The following is a 25,590-nucleotide window of genomic DNA, read 5'->3' as shown; positions in this document are numbered from 1 at the left end:
CCAGTATATATATTTACACTAGATACAACATATATACTTTATATAGAGTTTTAAAAGTCCATACGTGGTATAAATATTCCCAGTATGTATAGTGTAATTTCACTTCTACCAAAAAAAAAAAAAAATCTATGTTTTTACATCTCTGTCTTGGTCTATATGGTACTTACATGAGAGAATGGAAGAAAATAAACCAAATGCTATAGTCACGATCTCTGACGGAAGCAGACACGAGCCCAGCAACAAGTGGAAGTGAGTCTGGGTTCTGTCTCATGGGTCGGGAGAAGCTAGGACTTCAGAACCCAAGTCTCAGCCCTGAGCCTGGCTGGGCCATCGCGTGGGAGGCCCATTATTAGTGGGTACCTGGCAGAGGTGGCAAAAACTGAGACGAGAAACCCAAGTGGTGTGAGGACAAGGACAAAGACAGGATTAGGTGGCAAGGCAGGCATGCGTAGCTGAGAAAGCAAAAACAAAGACTGGTGAAGAGAGAAATGGGTAGTGAATGTCTGTTGTAAATGAAAGAAGCAGAAAAGGTCCATTCTTCCCTGCAATTTCTTCTGAGAACAGTGTCTTGCACGTAGAAGGTACCTACTCAGTCGTCATTGGATCAGATAATGAGACTTCACTAGGGAAGGGAACTGGGCCAAAAATTTGGGATTAAATGCATTGGATTTTCTGTAGAGCCTGGAGCCGGGGGCATGGATCTGTCTGAGAATCAGAGGCTCTAGCTGGACCCAACATCCCTATGGTATGGACCACCCCCTCAGCCCGGCTGTTCACGTTTAGCAAGTAAGATACATAGGGTGAGAATGAGAAGTCCTAATTCCCAACTTTCAGCTCCAGATGATGGAAGTTTATCAATAAACTATGAATTTTAAGAAGCCAAAAAAGCAGCAGCATCTCATGGGCCCTGAACCTAAAAGATAGAGACCCAGACTTACAGAACACCCGGCATAGAACTGAGCTCTTATCAGAACAAAATCTTTTTCTTTCCAAATATCTTCTCACAGAATGTTAGGGAAAATAGAAACCTTCTGTGGGTGTTTCCTGGAAACATGACTTCAGGAATCCATGGAGGGGGCTGTGTGAATAATTACAAGGCCGTACATCTGTGCGCTCTGTTACAAAGGGAGGACAGCAAAGAGTAAACACAGGATGAGGAAAGTGCAAAGCTTTGTTAATCACAGGCAACAGACTCGAGCCTGAGTACCTTCCACCTGGTTCAAAGCACTAGCCAAAGTCATTATGAACATTTTACAAGTGTCCTTATTGATACTATTTACAAAGTCGGTTTATTGAAAAATACCCTCCCTGGGGAGAGTAGCTAAGTGAAAAATGCTGTTTCTTTTTCCCATAAACAGCATTTCAGTACTTAGCATATTATCTTGCGGCAAATAGTTTCTCAATGAATGTCACTGAAGGACATTGCAACTTGTTCTAAGCCAGTGGCCTGCACTGGTCTGGTTATACCTCAGCCCCACAGGACAAGGCAACTCCTTTGGAGATGTCACTCACAGTGTATCTACCACGAGTTCTGCGGGATTAGATCCACTCGCAAGCACTTGGATGACCAGAGCACCGGCTAGGAAATGAGGGCTAGGGTGTGGCTTTATTACCATGAGCTATCAGGAAGTCAAAACTGAGGAAACCATTGCTACTCACCAGTTCCAAGTAATTCCCAAAGACAAGACTTGTGCAACTTTCCTCCAAAGTACCAGTTACCTTGTTCTTTTTCTCTGCATTTTTTTTTTCTTTACTGTTCTTCCCACTACTCACCTTCACTCTGGTAAGTTCTCAAGGACAGAAATGCCAAGAGGAATGCTGTCTGAGAGACTGAAAAGAGAGCCATAGGTTCCGGATTTCTGAAAAAGATAAATTACAGGAGAAAATTTTCATTTAATTTTAGCTCTGAGTAGGTGTCTTTGACCCCACTGTGGTAGATGATGGTATTAAAGGCTCCCATTCTTCTCTCCTTTCATCCAGCCATGCCTCTTGTCATGAGAGTTTGGAGTCCCCCCTGCCTTCCAAAGTAAGAGCTTATTTCCCTGCTCCCGGTGACTTGCTGAGGCCAAAGCCATGGTGAGCCCGTTTGGAGCCTAAGCCTCAAAACCCCTGTGTCATTCTGCTTGCTCTTCTGTGCTTCCACCTTTGGCAAGAAAAGAGCCCTTCTGGGCTACCCTCTTGGACCCAGGAGGAGGAGGAGCAACGGGGGGGCGGGGCGGCACTGAGTCACCATGGCTGCCCCCCATCCTCACCGGCGTCAGCCCAGGTCAGCCAGCTGCTGGCCAAGAGTGACTGGTCCCAGATGCAGGAGCCATGAACGCTCACTGCCGCGTGCCACGGAGGTCGTGTGGCAAGAGAGAAGCGGCCTACCAATTTCTTCAAACCAAGAGAAGGTTTGTGAAGAAAGGTAAAACAAAGAAACAGAAGTGAAATGTAAAAAAGTGGACCATGGTCTCAGAAGAGCTAAATCTGAGTGAGCTACTTAGAGAGGAGTCATCTTTACTCTTCCCTCTCTCCCTCGTTACAATTTCACCAAAGAAAACCCAGCACATTCCACCTGAAGAGATAGGCAGTGTTTCATTGTTCAAGATAATTTCCGGTTTTCCTCACTTTAGAGGAGGGTTGTAAAGGGAAGGTCAAAGAGCTTCACTGATTCATCGGGTCCTCTGACCACAGGACAAGCTGAGGGCACAAAGAGCGAACGCTGATGACCTCAAGGAGGCTAATTCGTTCTTAATTTAATAGTAATAGTGTTAGTCAAGGGAAGCCCTGAGTTTCACTTTTCTACTTCAAAGCCTGACTCACCCCACTGATGGGCAATGAAACTGTTCAGAGTCCCCTTCACCTCGGTCTAGCCACGCAGACTTCATCAAATCCAGAAACTCAGCGAACCAGACCATTCCCTTTCACTGCCCACCACTAAATAGGAACAACAGTGATGACAGATAAAGAATACAGCCAGCCCTTAAATTATTCTAGTGTAGTCACATCTGCTTACAGACGGACCCAATCTCCAGCAGCAAGTCTGCGAACAACAGCTTTTCCTCATAGTCCTTTAGGCCTGCTCTCTGCTACTTCTAGTTTTGGCAAACAGGTCACTCACGCCTCTCTAAGATCTCTACTTACCACGTCAGAGAGGCCCCTATTACAACTAAATATCAAAGCCAGGGAGAAAAGGAATTCAAGAGGAAGTTGTTTCTGCTCAGCACTGAAGGCGAAGGCAAAGGAAAATGCCAGCATGAAGCGTGTGAGCAACAGACCCATCCTTCCAGTCCTAGTCCATGGGCGCAGGAGCCTGTCCTAAGGCCGGCCTACCCTGAGGAGCGCAAGGCGCCTCTCTCTGTGAGGAAATCTCATCCCGTAAATTGAAAACCAGGTGATTCTGGGAGCAATGTAGGTTGCCTTGTGTTCTCTGTAGGAAAGGGCTACTTAAAATGTTTTTTTTTTTTTTTTTCAAATTTTGGAGTTCTGGTGCATCAAATATCTCACGTGTCACAGAATTTAAACAAATCTGTGTTTAACAGAGAAACTTAAGACAGAGAAACTTGAAATGGCAAGTTAGTAGCCACCTATGAATTAAGGGTAATCAGAAATTAAAGAATAAAAGTGGAGTGGTCACGTAACAAAATCGAAAACTAGGAGTCTTTACAAAGGACTGGTATCTACGGTCTGGGGATCACAGGAATATTGACTTCCAGACGAGACTTCTTGGACTCTTGAGAAGCACGGGGACAGTCCTTGAGAAGCACGGGGACAGTCTCGTCTGGAAGTCCCGCCCTGCCCCACCTCCTCCCACACGGCAGGTTGTGAACCTGAGGAGGTTAGCTTCAGAATGAGAGTTGGCCACTGGAAGAACATTCCGGAGACACACATGTCAGCCGTTGGGAAATGCTGCATGAACAGTTCTCCCGATGCATCAGAGCCTAATGCTGCGGGAAGAACACGGACACTGAGGACCCCGAGCCAGCTGCTTCCAAGCCCCAGGAGACTGACCGCACGGCCCACGAGGACTCCCTCCTCCCCTCCCCTGTAAATCTGCCTCTAGTTACCGTGTGCCCTATTCGGAGGGTACCAGCTCTTTGCTGGCGAGCTCCCCACTAGCGTGGCGACGGATCTGGGGGCGAGGGAGCGAGTTGTGCTGGGCTTATTCAAGGAACCACAGGAGCCGGGGTCGCAGGAGGCAAGAGGCCGGAGGTGCAGAGGGCCCCGGACGGAGAGCAGCCCGGGAAACATTTCTCCCGCTGTGGCTTCTACCCCGAGCCAGGTGGCAGCCACCGGGGGCTCTGGGAAAGGCATAAATGGCCACTGACAGGAGTAGTGGGAGGGACGGCGGCTAGGAGGTCGTGCAATAGGCTGGGACACTGGTGCGGGCTCGGGCCGGGATGAAGGCACTGGAAGTGGGTGCAGTGAGGGATTTGGGAGAGACTTGACAAAGCAGGCAGGACATGCCGGGGGTGACAGACGAAGACATCAGGGACAGCCCCCTGAATGGCCTGAGCCCTTGGCAGAATGGAAATTACCGTTCACAGAGAGGTAGAAGCACCGATGTCATGGGCTCTAGCAAGGGCTCCGGTGGCAGCGTGCTCAATTCGAGTTGCTGGTTTGATGTCCAAGGGAGTGAGTTAGCCGGACACACAATCTGGAGTCCCTGGGAGAGGACGCGGCAGGGGGCTCGGTCATCCTGGGTATATACAGATGGTCTTTAAACCGTGGGGACTGGATGATGGCCTGGAGAGGCAGCGCACATAGGAAAGAGAGGTCTGCCGCGGGCAGGAGAAGGCCACCGTGCCCTCTCCTCTCGTCAGGCCCTCTCTCTCCCCCACAGCTGTCTGCGAGGAGCATGGCCTCTACTGTGTCGTAGGAAAAGGAAGTCAGGGAAGGATGAAGGGGCAAGATTCAGAAAGGCAAAACCCACATTTCCGCCTCACCCACACTACGCCCAACCTGGTTCTTTATTTCGATTTTTCAGATCCCCGCCATTCCCAGCCAGACTGAGCTGCTTGAGGACAGGCCTGGGTCTCAGTCCCCACTGTCCATCACCATCCCAGGCCACAGTTGTTCCCCAGGAATTATCTTGTGAATGAATAAATATCTGTACCAATGTTCTACATTCGTTCTACATTCGTTCTTCTTTGCTTTCAATTTTATTTTAGTAAACAGATTCCTTTTCAGGCCCTTCCACTTTTTCTAGTGCCAAATATTGCCTAATTCATAGTCTTTCATTGACAGGTCTTCTCTGGGGAGGAAAAGGGACGAGAGCAAAGAAAAATTACCCCCTCATTGTGCAGAACTTCCCATTCACATGTCATCTCTGGGCAAAAAGAAGCCACCTTCGATTGTCCCCCAGGACAAACTCTACATGTGCAACAAAACACGACTTTTGCCAGGGGTAGAAGCCTGTCCTCCTTCGCTAGCAATTTTTTTCCGTCATTACTAAAATATTTATTCCTGGGAAGTTTCCTCACTGTAAATAACCCCTTGAGAAGCAACATGACCAGTCATTTGCTTCCCAAGAACATGGGTGTGTGTTGCCAAACGCAGCGGAATTGGCCGGATGCCTCGTGACGTCATATGCAAATCCCAGTTTCAAGAAAGAAGCTGTTCATCTGGGACGTGTGCTGGGTGTGTGCTCCCTGTGAGAAAGTTCTGTGTGGCAGTATGAAGGGCTGGCGGCACAGTCCCCACATTTCCCAGATCCATCTATCTTTATTTTTTTCCTATGAGCACTGCTGTTTGTCTTTGGGGACCCCTTCCAAAGGGCACTGCCATTATAGCATGGGACGGATCACCTGTAAGGTTTCCCCTCAACCCTCCCTCCACCCTCTTCCTCCTAAAGAAATGTTCAAGCACACCTTCCCCTCTGTCTAAACCTGCCTAAGGGTTTCTAGCAGTTTCGTGAGGTCATCCCTTATTTAGGAGACTGAACTGGCTTACGTACGCCTGATTTTCTTTTTCTTAAGCCGTATTCAGGTGAAGATTCCTGGACCTTGGGACTCCAGCTAGCATTCAAGCTGAGTCCCCAGATGGTCAGGGAAACCAAAGAAAGGAAGAGAAAACCTCGATCCAAGGAATATTCTGGACCCAAAGAATACATAGGGATTTAGCATATGCTAACGACAGTCTTTTAAAACACTAAAGAAGAGACAGATTACTCCCCCAAAGTTGTAGTAGAACAATAATCTGGACATTTATGGGAAAAGGAGGTAGTAACAGTCCAGTACGCGGGCTCAGGATGTGAAGACCGCTGATGGTAGATCACTGCTCGGACACTTAGGAATCGTCTCACCAGAGACAAGGTACTTTACCCATTTAAGCTTCAGTTTCTTTTCCTGTAAAATGAGAATAAAGAACCTACATCATAGGACTGGGATGAGGATTACATGAGATTATGAGAACCTATATACAGAAAATCCAATTCTTGTTTTTTTTTTTATTTTTTTGAACACTTTTTTTTTTTTTTTTTTTTTGACAGAACACAAGTAGGCAGAGAGGCAGGCAGAGAGAGAGGAGGAAGCAGGCTCCCTGCTGAGCAGAGAGCCCGATGCGGGACTCGATCCCACGACCCTGAGATCATGACCTGAGCCGAAGGCAGCGGCTTAACCCACTGAGCCACCCAGGCGCCCGAACACTTTTTTTTTTTTTAAAGATTTTATTTATTTATTTGTCAGAGAGAGAGAAAGGAATGCTTTAAAGAATGCTGAGCAGGGAGCCCAATGCAGGACTCGATCCCAGAACCCTGGGATCATGACCTGAGCCAAAGGTCATGTATAATCCGTTTTAGCATGATATGAATCCTAGAAGCAATAAAGATTGTACAACGATTAAATGAACATTGCAAAAAATTTTAGTGCTACAATCAGGCCCAATAAGAAACTGGGAACAATAGTTTCAATACTGATGGCAAAGGGTTACTGTCCCCTACAATACCAAGAGCTCTTAGAAATTAGAAATCAATCAAAAACAGACAAGCAACCCTGTAGAAAACCCGGCAGATGATATGAATATGTAATTTCATAAATTACATATTCATATCAAAAGGGAATGCCAATAACCAAAAGGGAATAAGGAAAAACTAGACAATATCACTAGTAATTAAATGAATGCAAATCATAATAGTAGTTTGTATGTCTGCGTGTGTGTCTGTGTGGTGGCCAACTGGCAAAGCCTAAAAAGGTTTTACCATCTAGCACTGGTAAGAGTTTGAAGAAGTATTGCTACTCAATGATGGTTGAAAAGCACAACTTTATCAAGGTCGTTTTGGCAGTACCTATTAAAATTTCAGGGTGCCTTCCCTTTGATCCAGAAATCCTATTTCTGGAATTTTGTCCTACAGATAGCATCCTTATATATGTGTGTCTGTACACAAAAATTATGTCTTTTAGGGGCACCTGGCTGGCTCAATGGGTTAAAGCCTCTGCCTTGGGCTCAGGCCATGATCCCAGGGTCCTGGGATTGAGTCCCACATCGAGGGTCTCTGCTCAGCAGGGAGCCCTTCCCTCTCTCTCTGCCTACTTGTGATCTCTCTCTGTCAAATAAATGAATAAAATCTTTAAAAAAAATTATGTATTTTAGGGGCACCTGGGTGGCTCAGTGGGTTAAGCCTCTGCCTTCGGTTCAGGTCATGATCCCAGGGGCCTGAGATGGAGTCCCACATCGGGCTCTCTGCTCAGCAGGGAGCCTGCTTCTCCTCATCTCTCTCTCTGTCTGTCTCTCTGCCTATTTGTGATCTCTCTCTCTGTCAAATAAATAAATAAAATCTTAAAAAAATGTTTAAAAAAATTATGTATTTTAAAGAATGTTCATTGTAGTATTATTAATATTTAGGAAAAATGAAAACAACCCAACTAATTGTGACAAAGGATCCAAAAAATTAATTACGGTACATTTCTGCAAAGGAAAACTATGAAACTGTCAAAAGAATGAAACAGATCTATGGGCTGCTGTAGAAGAATAGCCCAAACATACTGAGTGAAAAAGCAAGTTGCAGAACAGTGTGTGCACACAAACACCTCTGGGAGAGGGGTGTGCAACCGTGCCACTTGGTACTTCTTTTTAGAAGGATCTGCTGCAGGAACGTAGATGCCTGACAGCTTCCCCTGTTGTACATCGGATCCATGCACATTCACACCTGAGCCCACGGTTCCTGCAGGCTGCTTGCTCCCAGGCAGCGAGCAAACCAAACCTTTTCTGCCCAACATGGGACTCCTCTAACAGGCAACATTTGATCGAAGTCTCCCATTGGCTTGGGCAAAACATTCTCACAACTGCATTGCAGGGGGAAGCTCTTCCTTCCAGTCTTCCCTGTTCCCTGTCACCTTGCCTTGAGGCTGTCTCCTCCTGCGCCCTTGTCCCGGCCTCCCTCCCCAGAGCTCTCCCTCCAGATCTCTTGAACATCTATTTCTATTTCTGCCTTGCTGTCTTCTACTTCAAGGACCCAAACTGGCCCCCAAAGACACACCCAACAACGAACACTTACAGATTTAGAGCTGGGATGAGGGAACCGTGCTCAACTCTCTCACATTGTGTAATTCGGCCACATAAAGCATTCTTTAAAAGGTGCATGTGTTTTACATATATTTATAAATGCAAGTAGTTGCAATTCCATTATTTTCATATTTGAACCATATATCCCAGCAGGGCTAAACTAGCTGATGGTATTTTGTGATTCAAATCCAACGCAGAGCTGTCCGACAGGCCTAAAAAACAGTTGGAATGTTTTAGGTACTGGATCAGCCTATGAGCATGTCATGTGTTTCTGTACAAAAATGTGATCTCTCCCGAGAGAGTACAGGCACTTTAAAAATGCATTTTCAGGGGCATGTGGGTGGCTCAGCTAGTTTAGCCTCCAACTCTTGGTTTCCGCTCATGTTGTGATCTCAGGGTCATGAGATCGAGCCCCCATCAGGCTCTGCACTAGGTATGGAGCCTGCTTAAGATTCCCTCCCTCTCCCTCTGCCCTCTGCTCTCCCTGATCTCCCCTGCAAAAAAAAAAAAAAAAAAAAAAAGGGCATTTTCAAACACAGAAAGTAATCAGTGTTCAAGTAATCAATCAGTGTTCTGGGTAGAAAAATATACTGTCATTCCCTCCTGATAGACCAGTGTACTAGGGTACATGAAGCTACCTTGTTCAAAGTCCCCCACTGGGAAACCTGGTAGTAGAAAGAGGTGAGCAAGAGATCACATGATCTCTGTGTGAAACATTTACTCTCGGTAGCAGAGCATCTGCTCGTGTACCGCTTCTCAAGACTTGCCACACACCATGTTCTCACACAGTGGGACCGGATTCCAAGTTTTCCAAGAGTGCTTTTTGTCTTACATTTTTCCAAGTGCTTCCTTATACCTTACACATTTCAATTTGGTAAGACATTTGAACTTATGGCTTTTCTTTAAGTTGGCTTTAGATTTTATACTCTGGGTAGATTTTAGGTAGCTGGCTTCATCTTAAAACAAGTTTTAAATAATCCAGAGAGTTAATTGCCTCAGTGATTTCAGATCTAAGACTAAAACTTGGTATCATATTTAGCGCTCTCAAACCCTCTTTCCTCTGAAAAGGAGGAGGAGGAAGAGGAGGAGGCAGGAAACAACACAACTATAATTTAGTTCTTTAGCACGTACTATTAAAAGAAAGCACTTTACAAGCTCTGTCATCCACATTTAACCCAACAGGAAGTGGTATCCCTAGTAGCGTGGTTTTAAATACCAGTCAAAGACCAGACACTCAAAGCCTGGATAAAGACATCACCCGAGAAATTGCTAGAAATGCAAAACCTGACATCACACCTTTGATCTACTGAATGAAAGTATGCATTTAAACAAGATCCCTAGGTGATTTCAAAGGCACACTGAAGTTTGAGAAGCACTACTACTTACAATATCTATTGCATATTTTTGTGTCTTAGGATACTATTGATACATAAAGGAAAGATCTACCAGTGCCTTCCATGATGTGGCTCTGCAGAGGCTCATAGTAAGACATGAAGTAACTATGAAAATGATCCTGGCTAGCACAAATTGGATGCTAGCTCTCTGACAGGGGCTTTGCAATGTGATTTACATGTATTTATTAACTGAATCCTCACATGAGTCTTACAGAAGAAATTCTATTATTATCCTCACACACAGATGAGGAAATGAAGGCTAAGGAGGTTAAAGTGACTTTGGTACAGGTTGACAGAGTTAATCCAGAACTTGAAACCAGGTGAGTCATTCCCCAGAGCACAGCACTTACCCACCTCACACTGCTTCCTCCACCCTTGGAGCTCATACCAAGATGGATTCCAAGGCATAAAGAATTATTAACAATTACAAAGCCAAGAAAACCTAACAAAAATTCCAACAGGATTTTTTAAAACTTGACAAGCTATTTATAAAGTTTATAAAAAGAGAAAATATACCAGAATCATTTCAAAAGAATTTTTTGGAAAAAAAGTACAAGTATATATGACTAGATATAAGAACAAAGCTGTAGCACGTCACACAGGGTGGTACTGGCATAGAAGAGAGAAAACAGGGGAGCCTGGGTGGCTCAGTGGGTTAAGCTGCTGCCTTCGCTCAGGTCATGATCTCAGGGTCCTGGGAATGAGGCCCACATCGGGCTCTCTGCTCAGCTGGGATCCTGCTTCTCTGCCTACTTGTGATCTCTCTCTGCCAAATAAATAAATAAAATCTTAAAAAAAAAAAAAAAAAAGAAGAGAGAAAACAGATCCATGGAACAGAAGAGAGTCCTGAAATAGACTCATGTATGAACATGACCTTATTTTACTATAAAAACAGAATTTCAAGTGAGTTGGAAAAAAGACAGATACTTAAAGAAATGGTGTCGGGTGAGCTGCTTAAAACTGTAGAAAGAAATTAAGTTATATCCTTACTTCTTACTTCATACAAAAATCTGGTATTACAAAGAGCTAACTGTACATATCAAAATAATACAAGTTTTAGAAGAAAATAAGATAATTTAAAAATAATTTTTTTGGTGAAAAAGATCTCCCCAAGTCAGATTAAGCACAAAAATCAAGATTGCAGGGGTGCCTAGGTGGTTCAGTCAGTTAAGCGACCGATTCTTGGTTTCCATTCAGGTCATGATCTCAGGGTCATGAGCTCGAGCCCTGTGGAGGGCTCTGAGCTCAGCACAGCATCTGACTTGAGATTCTCCCCTCCCCCCTCTGCCCCTCCCACTGCTCGCTCTAGCTCGCTCTCTCTCTAAAAGAAAAACAAAGAGATAAAACCTTTAAAAAAGATAAGATTGCAGAGTTGATGACACAAATATTTACAACATCCACGAAGCAGAAGGTAGTTAAAAACAAAAGCATTATGAATCGATAAGCAAAATGTGTAAATGCAAACCATGAAATATTATTCATTCTTGAAAAGGAAAAAATGTTGACACCTGCTACAACATGGAAGGTCGTAAGGACATGTTGCTAAGTGAAATAGGTCAGTCACAAAAAGACAAATGCTCTAGGATTCCACCATGCATATGAGGCACCTGGAGTAGTCAAATCACAGAGACGGAAAGCAGAATGCTGGTTGGCAGGGGCAGGGGTTCGGGAGAATGGGCCCAGAGTGTCAGTTTTTTTTTTTTTTTAATTTTTATTTATTTATTTGACAGAGATCACAAGTAGGCAGAGAGGCAGGCAGAGAGAGAGAAGGAGGGAAACAGGCTCCCAGATAAGCAGAGAGCCCGATGCGGGACTCGATCCCAGGACCCTGGGATCATGACCTGAGCCGAAGGCAGCGGCTTAACCCACTGAGCCACCCAGGTGCCCCCAGAGTGTCAGTTTTGCAAGATGGAAAGAGTTCTAGAGATGAATGCTGGCGACGGCTGCCCAGTACTGAGTGTATTTAATAACAGGGACCTGTGCACTTAAAAATGATTAAGATGGCAAATTTTATATTACGGATTTTACCACACACACACACACACACAAATACTGGGAGAAAAAAAGAGCATCACAGCAGAAGAAATATTTAAATCATCTACAACAGACAAAGAATTAAGATCCTGAATTGGTACAGAGCATCTGCAGTAAACAGGAATCAGAAAAGGCAACTCAATAGAAAAACGAGCAAAAGACAGGAACAGGTAATTCACAGAAGACACTGAATGACCCATAAACATTAAGAGACATTAAACCGCAGTAGTAATCAGTAAAATGCAAATTAAAATGCCATACTGGGTTTCAGATTTGAAAATCTAAATAAAAAAAAAAGATAATAGCTGATGGTAGGCAGGATGACGGAAGCAGCTTCTCATGCACTGATTTTAAATTAGTACCTGGGGTGGGGCAGTGCTATCATTTGAAGGACTGTGTCTATCAAGTGGAAACATGAACCAACCCTTTGACCCTAGAACTCTATTGAATAGAAATAGTCAGGCTGACACATAAAGACGAATGCACTGTCTTTCCTGAAGTATTGTTGCTAATGCTGACTAATTTTAAACCATCCAAATGTCCACTAATAAGAGAAAAAATAGATGAATTATATCTCTAATTTAGAAAAACATGTAGCCTTTAGCAAAAGAGATTTGTACTGCCATGGGAAAATCTCTAGGACTTGGAAAATGAAAAAGTAAGCTGCATAATGTATAGTAAGATCTCATTTAAATATATGAAGAAATATTTATAAACACATTATTATGCAAATGCATAAAAAACAAAATAAAATCTCAGAATGGTATTTACCAAACTTCGTCTTCCCTCTTCTGAGTGGGAATAGGAGTTCTACATGGTAGTTCTACATTTCATTCCATATACTTCTCTATTTTTTGAATGAGAACATACTTAGTTATTATTTGTATTATTTTTAAAACATAAAAATGAAATTTTGACAACCTGGAATAAATAAATGCTGAAAAACAAGTACGGCTGACTCCTGAACAATGTGGGTTTAAACTGAACAGGTCCACTTATACACAGATTGTTTTTCAATAAATACAATACGGAATTATAAGTGTATTTTCTCTTCTTTATGATGCTCTTAATAACATCTCTCCTCTAGCTTACTTCATAGACAACACAGAGTATATCATGCATGTAACATACAAGATACGCTCATCAACCATGTTATCAGTAAGGCTTCTGGTCAACAGTAGGCTACTAGTAGTTAAGTTTTGGGGAGACCAAATTCACATGCAGATTTTTGGGCACCCCTAGACCCTGCATTGTTCCAGGGCCAACTGCAGAAACGAAAATGAAAAGGGAAGGAAGGTTGTGAACCCGGAACACAGTTGCTGGGAAAAAAACACTTGTTTTACGAACATCTGTAACTACAAAGAAGCCTGCTGGGAGCAAGGGATATTTCTCACAATACTGTTTGTGTTTTATCCCCCCCCCCTTTTTTTTAATCGAGGAGGGCTTCCCTCTCCAGGGAAAGGAGTGCCAGGTCTCACTGTTCTGTAAGTGAGCAAGATGACACTTGCTCAGATTTTTTTCTACGGGAGCCAACAACACCCCAGCCCAGTTCCCACAAGGAAAACCTACTCCTTCCTCTTGTGGAAACTATTACCAGTGATCTCTCTTTCAAAGCCATAGTAGCTTTCCTGACTTGGTTCCTTTTTCAGGACAAAAGGATTACAAGGAATATCAGAGAGTCTGGAACACCTCCACGCACCTCTGTAGGTGCTCCTGGTCTTTCAGGTTAAAGAGAGAGGTAGAAGGAGAGACCCAGTGTGCAAGGAAGTATTTTGCCCCGTATGGTCGGAGTCCTGTTGGACACTGTCAAGCTGTCCTTTGATACAAAATGCTCAGACACATTTCTGGGGCCAACAAGAGGCAGAACTGGGACCAAGATGTAATTTACCAGGAGACAAGTTACAGCTGAGAATTCACTTTGTCCAGCAATCAAATATTAGGTGGTGAGCTCCCCGTCACTATTGGCTTCTAATACTTCTGAATGCTACCAGGGCAGACACAACCTGAGCATAACCTGAAGATTCTAAATAGTTAAGTGGGAGTCCAAAGCTTTAAAAAGACCCAAGATTGATTCTGAGGCTCAGCTCAGTCTGGAGCCCTTCAGCCTCAAAGGTGTCTGAGTGCCTTTTAAAGCAGCCCAGGAGAGAGACAAAGGAGAGCAGTAAGGAAGCACCACAACCAGGACCACTCCAGAGAGGGTCCGAGAGTTGGAAGGCACACCATAGTGCTTATAAGCAAGCGGCCAAAGCCAATTCCTGACTCTCACCTGTTCGCTGTGTGATCCCAGACAAGTTACTGAACTTCTCTAGGCCTTGGTGTCCTCCCTGATAAAAGGAGAATGACAAAACTACTACCTAGCTCACTGGTGAAGCTTAAGGGAGCTGGCATACGTAAAGTGCTTAGTACGGTGCCTGATCCACAGTAAGTAGGAACCACCATTATTCTGCACGGGAGAAATCCGAGGCTGACCGGATGAGTAACTCCAGCCCAGTCCCACAGTCAGCGTTAGACAGGGGCATACGACCCGAGCTTCTTTCCCTCCAGCTCACATCAAATACACTACACTCACGTGGATCCGATCCCCTACAGTGGACCCCTCTGGAGTGGAGGATAAGCTTATCCGCACGCAGAGCGTCTTCGAGCCTGCCTGTCCCCCGTGGCACCCAAGAGCGAGCCTGCCACCACTGGGCAGGCCGGCGGCCGCACGCAAGCAGGCACCGACCGGCTGAGGAAGTGCCCGCCCGGGGACCAGCAAGAAAGGACTCCCGGTGACCGTGTCAGCGCCAGTGCCCCTGGGCTACGCGGCGTTTTCGGAGTCACCGCGGCCCGCTCTATGTCTTGGACAAGTTCCTGAACCCCTCTCCGCCGGCGAGGGGTGGAGCGCTGGCATTTGCAAGTCTGCCGCTGCTCAACCTGCCAGCTCGGCCGCCCCTCCATTCACGTGGCGGAGGAGGCCCGGCGCCCGCCCGCGCACCGCGCCCCCGGGATCCCCGCGCGGCGCCGGCCGTGAGCGCCGCCCACTCCCAGGTGTAAACACAGCCGGGAGGAGGGGCATCGCCGACCGCGCGGAGCCCAGCGAATGTTCGGGGGCAGCTCCGGGGGCGCGGGGCTGGTTGGGGAAAATGAACTCCCGGGGCGATGTGTTGGGAGAGACGCGAAAGTGGGTTGCTTGGGGATTTTAACTCAATAAACATCCCCGACTACGAAGCAAGAAGTGAGGGGACCGTGAACTTCCAGCAGCGGGGAGACGCCGCGGGGGCGCCGGCAACGTGCGCTCGGGGGAGAAGGACACACGCAGCAGCCGGGCGGGCGGGCGGGCCAGAGGCGGGGACCCCTCCGAGCTCCGTCCCGGAGCAGGTCGAAGCGCCAGCCGAAGCCGACGCGGGGCAGGGCGGGCTGGCGGCCGTGACCGGGCCGCGGCCGGCCGGGCAGACACCGGGAAGGGGCTGCGAAGCTGTCGGGTCCCGCCGGGCGCCGCGCCGGGCCCGCCCGCGGGGAAAGCTGTCGGGGCGCGGGGAAGGCTGCCGCGGGGCGCGGAGAGAGCGGGCGGCCGGGGTACTCACCCCGCACGGGCGGAGGGCTCCGCGGGCCGGGCCGGGTCCTGGGCGGCGCGGGGCCGCGGGTGCGGACGCCGGTGTGGACGTGCAGGGGCGGCCCCGCGCCCGGGCTATGAATCAGCTGCGGGGCGAGCGCCGAGGGGCGGGAATTACGGGAAAACCGCGGGGGAGGGCAGAGGGCTGAGGACTTTTGCAATTTCCCGTCCTGCTGCGCACTCTTGGCACTCCTGGGACCCACAGGAATTCTTCCCCTTTAGGTCCCGGGGGAAGCGGCTGGGACCCTGCGGGAGGCGGGCGAGACCCCGCGGAGGTGCGGTCCGGGGCTTGGCGGGCGGCCGGGCGGGGAGCGGTGGGAAAGGAAGTGGGAGAGGCCTGGAAAGGAGGAGTGGAACCGAAGTCTCTGTGGGGCCGGGAGAGGCATCGCGCGCCGGCCTCTCTGGCCAGGGCCGGCGGGCCCCGCGGCGGCGGGACGCTGAGAGCAGCCGAGGGACCCAGGAGCCAGGGTGACCGCGTGCGGCCACTTGTTACTCCAAGCGAGAGACAGAACCCTGGGGTCCCGGCAGAAAATCTTCAGGCAGAAGGCAAGAGCTCCAGACAAACTGTGTGTCCATTAGGCGTCCAGAGCGATTAAAAAAAAAAAAATGTGTTTGGACAGTTCTAGGAACCTGATTCTCCTCCCTATCTCGAAACGCTTCTGTCTGACCAAGTTTCATCCAGAGCCACAGTCCTAAAACCTTTGTTTCCCAAAAGAGCCGTGTATGCTACAACTTGCTTTTCCTCTTAAAAATGTGGTCCAGTCTTTGAAATGCGTATTTTAAATACAGGGCCTTTGAAGTACCTATTGACGCCTCTTTCATAATTATGTGTTGGACTATGGAGAGCCCTGTGAACCTGAGCTGGAATGGAGACCATCCTAGTATTGCCCTGTTGGGGGAGGTCATGGGAGGGACATGACCTCCAGTTGACCCTTGAGTTGCACCTGGAAAACCCAAGGCTCCTTGCCCCTTCCCCTGTTCTTGGAAAGTGGGTTCTGCTTGCCTGTTGGGCAGCCAGGAGCTGCTCCATGCACATAGCCTTGAGGCAGTGAGGCGAGAACACCTACAGGATATACCTGACCAGACCTGGTTCAGGCCTCTGCATCAGCTTGTAAGGTTTGGCTGAGGGATGCCAGGATCCGTTCATCTTGCCGGCACTCCAGACAAGTCCCCTGCATAAGTTCCCTTTGCTTATAAGAGCTGCACCTACCACCCGGGAGGGGCCAGTATCTCTCCTGCCCTCCAAGTACTGGCCAGTTTCAGATTGCAGGTGGGGAGGGTGGAGATCCACCATGTTTTTGTGGCCTGCTGGGACCTGGAGAAGAGAGCGGTGTGTTCTAGTGTCTGGAGGACTGGGGTGCCTGATGAAGGATTGATCATGGAGCTTTGCTAGACCTGTTCTGGTCCAGTTTGGAGACCTGGGCAGGATCATGAATGCCACGCACTGTAGGAGGGAAAGGAACCCAGCAGTGATTAAGAAGGATTGCTCATGATGAATCCTATTTTATCTTAGGATCACTTCTGGAATTGACCCAATGGCTCAAAATATGTCAGAATCAGCCTAAATGTTACTTCTGGGTTGTGCAGTTTTTGCTCCTCCCAGTGTCCCCCCTGGGAGAGAGTTTTGTTTTAGTCTTTGATACATTTACTACCTAATGGTGCCACAAAGACCAGGGTGCACCGTAAATATTTGATGAAAATGAAGAGAAGGTACTTTTGTCTAAACAAACATGTGGTCCTTTGCCACACCTCATCACTTCCAGAGTTTTAAAGTGTCCATTAGTTCAGTCATCTGCTCAGCTATGGAAATTACTTGACCAGATCCCAAAGGGTTGGAAAAGCTTTCGGAGTCTGTATTTTAGTAAGTGAAAAAAAGAAAGAAAAGAAAAACTTTAATTTCTTCTTTATAAGAACAGTTCTGAGGGATGTCTCTTAGGGCAGATGTGATGCCAAATTAAAAAATACTGAGTGTGAAGAATTTCTGCAACCTGAGTCTAAACTTACTTTGAGCTCCTCCTAATAAGGAAGGAAACTAAGCTGCAAAAAATTCCAGGCTGTGGGTTTTAATCTGGGGCCAGTGCCCTGCTACGAATTTCAAAACGGACCCCATACTGGAAGGGAAGGAAAGGCCAAAGAAAGAGGCAGACCACTCCAGCTTAGTACCTGACGGGTTTCATAAGGGAGTTCACAGATGAGGCTTGTCTTGGGCCTCTGCAAGGTGAGTAGATCTCTGCACCTGCCCGCCAGAGTCTTAAGCGTTATGTAGAAGCCTTACTGGGTTCAGTCAGTGTAGAGTCCGAATGGTCTCAGTAGCACATGACTCTCATAAGGCAGTGTCCTTGCAGGGTCTACCTGTGGGCAGAATTTACATCCACGGACAGAGAAGGCGGTAAGGAGCCTCTGCTTCCCCAGGTCCAGTCCACAATTCAACGGGAGGTCCTGTCCTCTCAATGACCTCCTGCAGCAGGTGCCCACATAAAATCCCTTAATTTTGTGTAACATTCTAATAACTTAAATTTATCCGTCTTTCTAGAGTCCAGTAGCTATAGTACCTGTAAATTTGTGATTCTACTAGGTTGAATAGTATCCTCTAAAAATTCATGTCGGGCCAGAACCTCAGAATATGACCCTATTTGGAAATGTGTCTGTATATTTAATTAAGGGAAGATGAGATCCTACCATATTTTTTTTTTAAGATTTTATTTATTTATTTGTCAGAGAGAGAGTGAATGAGAGCGAGCACAGGCAGACAGAGTGGAAGGAAGAGTCAGAGGGAGAAGCAGGCTCCCTGAGGAGCAAGGAGCCCGATGTGGGACTCGATCCCAGGACGCTGGGATCATGACCTGAGCCGAAGGCAGTTGCTTAACCAACTGAGCCACCCAGGCGTCCCGAGGTCCTACCATATTAATCCAATGACTGGTGTTCTTATAGGAAGAGGGAAATATGGACGCACACACGTGGGAAGAATGCCATCTGAATACTGAGGCAGAGATTGGAGTTATCTTGTCTCAAGCCAAAGAATGCCAGGAACTGCTGGCCATCTGCAGAAGCTAGGAGAAAGGTACAGAACAGTCTCCCTCTGAGCCCCTAATGTTGCAGCATCACAGGGTTCTCGTCGGAGTCGAAGAATGAACCTTGCAGACACAAAAGGGTGACGTGAACATTTATTAAGTGAAGGTGAGAATAGAAAGGAAGGAAAAATACGCTTTCTGGAGTGAGAGGGGTTCTGAGTGGGTTGCCACTGTGGGCTTTTACTGAAGGTCTTTTATTGACAACTGACAGGGAAGCTTATGGCCATGAGATTCTTCTTGTGCCCTCTTTCTTTGAGCCAAGACTATTGATAATATCCCTAATGGCTTACTTTTTCTTTGGGGTCTTGTCATCTTCTGTGGTTAAAATGTAGTTGCAAAAAAAAAAAAAAAAACCCCGCTAACATCCAGGGCTGGCTGGCTGGCTCTCTCTTTTTTAAAATATATTTTTAAAGGATATTATTTACTTATTTGACAGGGAAAGTGCATGAGCACCAGGAGAGGCAGGAGGAGAGTCTGGGGAGAGGCAGAAGCAGGGAGCAGGGAGCCTGACACTGGGCTCAATCCCCAAACCCCAAGATGGGGATTGTGAACTGAGCCAAAGACGCTTAAACCACCCTATTCGCTTATCTCTTGTTCTGCTCTGTCTGAGCCAGGAATAGTTTCAGAGCCTAGTCAGGGGCCTCCTGTCTCTCCCTGCCTGTGCTTTAACCCTTTCCTTACTCAATAAGAAGGAACTCACCCTGCCAACCCCTTGATTTCAGACTTCTGGGCTCCAGAACTATGCAAGAACAAATTATTTTAATTTGTGGTAATTTGTTATAGCAAGCCTAGCAAGCTGATACATAAAAGCATGCATGACATACGTGTTCTGAAGGTTAGTATTAAAAATTAGCCCAAAAATAACTGAAATGAAAAAGATAAAAATACCAAAGGCATTGCTGAAATACCCTTCCTTGTTTAGTGTCCACAAGATTATGCTGGGAAAATACATATTCATTCTCCATCTGACCCTCCTGCCCACTCTTCTCTCTTCCTGTTGAATTCAGTAGCTCAACTCTCTCCACTTCCCCCTTCTCCCTGATTTTCTTCCCCATCGCCTTCTTGGTCTTCTTGTTCTCCTTTAGACATTGTTGTGTCTGGGGCTCTATCCTTGACCTTCTTCTCTGATCCCCAGTCTTCCAAGTGAACACATCCGTGCTCCCGAATTCAATGATCACTTGTGCACTGATGACCTCAAATCTTTGATTCCAATTATTTCATCTGAATTCCAGGCCACTTTATTTGTACATCAAAATCAATATGCCCAAGTTCAAATTCTTCACTTATCCCCGCATGATTCTGTGAGATTAAGTGAACGGCCAAGACTGTAGACACCAAGTTAAAAGACCTGGGAAATGATCCTTGTCATCCGTCGTCCACCAGAAGGTTCTCATCATTTGTGTAACAATTATAGGGAAGGCACAAGTGGGATGTTCCCTTATCCTAGCCAACTCCTTGGAGGAAAAACATTTCCATAGTTATCAGGGACACTAGCTTAGATCTGGGTATGGGTATAGATATACATAGAGATGTATGAAATCAGTTATGTAAATTGTGAAATATAATCACAATTCTCTTTTTTCAATTACTACAAATATCTAAAATTACATGTTTGGCAGTGTTTGTAGCCACACTGATGGAGCTGGAAGGAGCTGGGAGTTTTCTGAAGCAAGTGGCATCATCAGGTAAGTAGGAGATGCTAATCTGTAATTGGCCTCGTGGATAAGAATTCTCTATTTGGGAGACAAAGTCTTACACACCCCATTTGCTATTTTAGAGATTCACTTTTAGGTCTTAAAGTATGCCTAAAGTATGTGATGCCACTGCTTGAAGTCAGCATTATTTCTAAGAAAACTCAATGGAAATGAAAATGATGTTATGTGCATGTATTCTTGTGAAAAACTAAGTAGGCCTCCAGAAAATTTTTTAGTCTGATATATCATAAAGCTTGGTTATTTAAGAGATAGCTGTCACTTCCAACTGTATAGATATAAAATTTAGCCAGCAATGATGAAGCAAGATGTTGAGTGTTAGAATCACATGGAATATTTATATTTTATAATTTCAGGTAATTCTTTGTAGTTAATTATGAATTACATTCCATTCGATACCTGTGAAATGAATTTCAGTGAAGGATAATATTATCCTTAATAGTTCTAAAAGGTTTTTTTGAATTAAATATTACTTGAAGATTGATTTTTAGATTAATTGATCGATTCTACATAATCTATTGTCTCTTAGATATTGTAATTATGTTCACACTATGTCCTAGAAATCATCAGAAACCAGACAGTTGGAAGAGCTTTTCTGAATCTCTTACTTTCTTTCCCCATGGGCTTAGGAAGAATAATGAGTATGTGTTTGTTCAGATTGCTGCTTAATTTTCTTGGACCGTGTTGATGAGAATTAATAAATATGAATGAGGTAGTTAATGTTAAAGGCTAGGACTTTATTTGTTACATTAATACAATAGGAGTAGAACTTGGAGAGAATTCAGTGGGAACTTTTGGGACTTTTGAAAGCTGTTTGCCAAACTTAATCTAAATTAAATCTATAGTCCTATCTATATTTTAAATAGCATCTCTTACAGACAGTATGTAGTTGGGAATTAAAAAAAAATTCAGTCTGGGGCGCCTGAGTGGCTCAGTAGGTTAAAGCCTCTGCCTTCGACTCAGGTCATGATCCCGGGGTCCTGGGGTCCCAGGGTCCTGTGATTAAGCCCCACATCGGGCTCTCTGCTCAGTGTGGAGCCTGCTTCCCTTCCTCTCTCTCTGCCTGCCTCTCTGCCTACTTGTGATCTCTGTCAAATAAATAAGTAAAATCTAAAAAATAAATAAATAAATAAAACAGAACAATAAATTCAGTCTCATAGTCTCTCTATTTTAATTTGATAGAGACTGTGTAGTAATCTTATGTTTAAGGCATTTATAGATATGGTTGGGTTTAGCCTACCATTTTACTATATGTTTTCTTCTTTGTTCCCTCTTGTTTTTGTCCCTGTATTTGTCATTTTCTATCCTCTTTTACATCATGGGAATATTTTTTAGAATTCTATTTTAATTTGCCTTTGCATGATTCTTTAGTGTTTGCTCTGTGAATTACAATATATAGCCTAATTTTCAGTGTCTACTTGAGATAATATTGTACTCTGTCACTTAATAGGTGCATTTACCTACATGACCTGTCCTTGACCTTACAGTTGTAAAATATATTATATCTATAACACAATAAAATCTGCAATGTGATATATATTTAAAAGAAATTAAGAGGAGAAATAGTCTTTTATATTTACCCATATATTTACCTTAGTATTCTTTAGTCCCTCTCAAAGATCTGCGTTTCCACCTGCTGACATTTCTTGAAGAACTGCCTTTAGTGTTTGTATTTTAGTGCAGGCCCATTAGAGTACATTTTCTTGGTTTCATTTTAAAATGTCTTTATTTCATTTCATCCTTAAGGGATATTTTTATTGGATACAGAATTTTGGGTTGACGATGTTTTTAATTCAACTATTTAAAAACATTGTTCTATGATTTTCTGGCCTTCACTGTTTCTGATAAATCATCAGTCATTCAGATCACGGTATTTATAATGTGCTGTTTGTCATTAGTCATCCTGCCTAGCATTTACTAAGCTTCTTGAATTTGCACATTTGTCCTTTATGTGAGCAATTTTCAGTACTTCTTGAAATGTTTTTTCTGCCCCGTTATCTTTCTCATATCTTTCTGAGACTCAGTTACAAATATGCTAGACCTCTTCATATAGTCCCAAATACCCATGTGGCTCTATTAACTTTTTAAAGTGAGCTCCACACCAGTATGGTACTTAAACTCGCGACCCTGAGATCAAGAGTCACATACTCTATCAACTGAACCAACCAGATGCCCCTCTATTGTTTTAAATCTTTTCCCTCTGTGTTTTTCACACTAGATAATTTCTATTGCGCTTTCAGTTTTCTGACTTCTCTCCCACCATCTTCATTCCCCTACTAAATCTATCCCGCAAGGTTTGTTTAAAAGATGTATATTCCAATTCTAGAATTTTTATTTATTTATTCTTTTGTTAATAGTTTACATTTCCTTACTGATACTTCCTATTTTTTAGTTCATTATGGGCATATTTCTTTTACTTCATTGCTCATAGTTATAATTACTGCTTTTTAAAGCATTGCTTGATTGCTCCAGTAGTTAGATAATGGTGGAGTCAGTCGCCACTGATTGTTTCTATGATGAGAACAGATCACATTTTTCTGGTTGTTTGTTTGTTTTTTTTTTGTTTGTTTAGTGTTGTCTAGTAATTTTGGATTATAACGTGGGCATTGTAAATATAATGTTGTGAAGACTGGATTCTGTTATGTTCTGTCAATGGTACTGATTTTCTTTTTCTTTTTTTTTTTAAAGATTTATTTATTTATTTATTTGACAGAGAGAGAGATCACAAGTAGGCAGAGAGGCACAGAGAAAAAGAGGGGGAAGCAGGCTCCCTGCCGAGCAGAGCCCGACGCGGGGCTCGATCCCAGGTCCCTGAGATCATGACCCGAGCCAAAGGCAGAGGCTTTAACCCACTGAGCCACCCAGGAACCCCTGATTTTCTTTTTAAATGGACAATTTTCATGGTTAGACTCAAGCTGCAAACCTGACATTGCTTGCATTAATAGCAGCTGTAGCCTGAGTTCAGTGTTTTGGGGCTCAGCTAGGCTGCTTTGAGTTTGTCCTGGATAAGGATGGTTCAGACATTATGCATGATATAGACTTTACACACAGCTTCTTCCTCTTTAGCTTTCTCTTTTCTGCAATTTCCCCTCATTTTCCAAGTGGTATGTTTTCCCCAAACTCTGACCTTTGGTTCTTCAAGCCAGATATATTGTGTATTTTCTAACAGAGTTTTAGGCACCCCCCTCACTACTCAGACTTGGGCTGGTCTCAGACTAAAGGTTATAAAATGTAGGAAACTGACTCTTCCTTCCTCCAAGTGTTGATGCTCCCCTTCCCCCAACAAAAAATTATTTCTACTGTTGGTTATTTTCCATTTCATTTGGATGTGGGTTTTTTAAATCTATTTTTTTTTCTTAAAAACTTTAAGAGGAGCACCTGGGTGGCTAAGTCAGCTAAGCATCTCGGCTCAGGTCATGATCCCGGGATACTGGGATCTAGCCCCTCATTGGGCTCCCTGCTCAGTGGGAAGCCTGCTTCTCCCTCTCCCACTCCTCTTGCTTGTGTTCCCACTCTCACTCTGTCAAGTAAATGAATTTTAAAAAAAATTTAAGAAGTATTTTTTCTAGTCCTTTACATTGTTTTGTAGAAGGAGTTATCTATCGATGACTAGAAGTGGCATGTCTCTAGCTGTATTTTCACCTGCTAAATGACTAGCTTGTTGAGGAAAAGTTGTGTCAACTCCTTTCCTTTGCTAGGTTAGATTTCTTTCCCATAAATATTCTGGAAACAAACCAGTTTTTCAAAAGATTAAAGTATACTTGCCTCTGACTTCAATCTGGAAATTGATGAAAATTGGTGGAATCAATAAGGTCAATCCATTGTGTTAAGCATCACTTTAGAATGAAGATACATACATCTCAATAGCACTGTAACAGGAAGGAAAGAGTTTTAAGCAACAAAGTTGCTTAACAGACTTACCTTTGTATTTCCTCTGAACTTTGTTCAAAAGCCTAAACCAAATTAATTTCGCCCAGATGGAAATGAAAACTTCCCAAAGACACTCACTTTTGTATTCAGTTTTGTCAGCTTCTCAAATGTCACCATCTTCATCCAGTTCTAACACAACAGCAATTATTTTGTCCATTACCAAATATCAGATGATGCTTAGTCACTTTGGAATAATGATCAGGTAGTTTCCACACACCCAAGGCATTTTAGGAGAAATATTCACTGGAATTCAATACAAAATAATTGCACTAAACTAGAAGAAGATGAAACAGCCCAAAAGGACAGAAATGTTATTCAGCCAATGTTTTTAAACCTTGTAGCAAAAATAATTATAAGAACTTGTCTTCCTCAAAATTTTTGGAAAATGATGCCTAAAGAAGAAGTTGTAAACTTTCTGAAAAATAATGATAATAGACAATTTCTTCTGAAATTCTCCCCTGTTCTTAGGAAGAGAGAATATTCTATGTGACTGGAAATTTAGGCTTACAAACATTCATAGTGGTAAAATTATAATACACACACAGAAACATCACACCTCAACACTCATTAGAAAAACATTGTGGGAGGGACACCTGGGTGGCTTAGTTGGTTAAGCAGCTGCCTTTGGCTCAGGTCATGATCCCAGCGTCCTGGGATTGAGTCCCACATCGGGCTCCTTCCTCGGCAGGGAGCCTGCTTCTCCCTCTGCCTCTGCCTGCCACTCTGTCTGCCTGTGCTCGCTCGTGCTCCCTCTCTCTCCCTGATAAATAAATAAAATCTTAAAAAAAAAAAAAAAAGAAAGAAAAACACTGTGGGAATAATGGGGGTATACAAGGGTGGGAGAAAAGGGCATTTTTTGGTAAGTAGCAAAAGCCTAAAGAGGTTCCAACAGAAGATAGGAAACTTTATGACTTACCCTTTCAAAAGAAAGATTATCTGTATGGAAATAACTGCTATGGAAAAATAAGAGTCAGAAATGTACCCATTTGTTGATATATACTTCAGTGGAAAAAAAATTGGTAAGAGGTTGTTCAGGGAAATGTGCGTTTGGTGTGTATGTTCTAGACCTGGCTGTGTAGACCTATTTTGTCACCTTTGTAGTAATTCTATAAATGAGGCAGTTTGATATAGAAGACCAAATGACAGAGATGCAAGCTGAGCAAAAACAAACAGTCTTGGACCACGAGGGGAGAATTCGAGTAGGAACAAGAAATTGGTAACAACTGTGGTTGTTCTTGGGGAAGAAGAAGAAAGTGAGAGGGGAGCTCTGGAAGAATTATTGGGGAGAATTTCCCCAATATGAAGTGGAGGTTCAGAGAATGTCAAAATCAATAAGAATAGCTTGTTCTTTCGTAAAATTTACAAGTTCAATG

General features: G+C 44.4%; 1 protein-coding gene and 1 long non-coding RNA gene across 6 annotated transcripts in view; one reads left to right on the top strand and one right to left on the bottom strand.

The window, feature by feature from the left end:
* Positions 1–15,607, bottom strand: part of OSMR (oncostatin M receptor) — a 52,151-nt gene extending 36,544 nt beyond the window's left edge. The window contains exons 1-3 of one of the 4 annotated variants that reach the window (XM_045079496.1): positions 15,476–15,563; positions 4,521–4,728; positions 1,774–1,859 (exon numbers count right to left, since the gene is read on the bottom strand). In XM_045079496.1, coding sequence (XP_044935431.1) covers positions 1,774–1,859; positions 4,521–4,552 — 118 coding nt within the window. In that variant the 5' untranslated portion in view covers positions 4,553–4,728; positions 15,476–15,563. Of the gene's footprint in view, positions 1–1,773; positions 1,860–4,520; positions 4,729–14,481; positions 14,880–15,475 lie in introns of those variants that run through there. The other 3 variants (XM_013051720.2, XM_045079497.1, XM_013051721.2) reach the window with 3 other exon arrangements.
* Positions 15,608–15,664: 57 nt separating this feature from the next.
* The window catches only part of LOC123391920, a 112,186-nt gene continuing 102,260 nt past the window's right edge, over positions 15,665–25,590 (top strand). Inside the window, exons 1-3 of one of the 2 annotated variants that reach the window (XR_006606596.1) lie at positions 15,665–15,779; positions 18,436–18,565; positions 20,195–20,260. This is a non-coding gene — a long non-coding RNA (uncharacterized LOC123391920). Of the gene's footprint in view, positions 15,780–18,435; positions 18,682–20,194; positions 20,261–25,590 lie in introns of both variants that reach the window. The other variant, XR_006606595.1, reaches the window with a different exon arrangement.

The sequence above is a fragment of the Mustela putorius genome, unplaced genomic scaffold (genome assembly GCF_011764305.1).
Source record: "Mustela putorius furo isolate JIRA1106 unplaced genomic scaffold, ASM1176430v1.1 tig00000407_pilon_pilon_pilon, whole genome shotgun sequence".
NCBI lineage: Eukaryota > Metazoa > Chordata > Mammalia > Carnivora > Mustelidae > Mustela > Mustela putorius.
The sequence above is the reverse complement of the archived record's forward strand: the minus strand, read 5'-3'. Positions and strand labels throughout refer to the sequence as shown.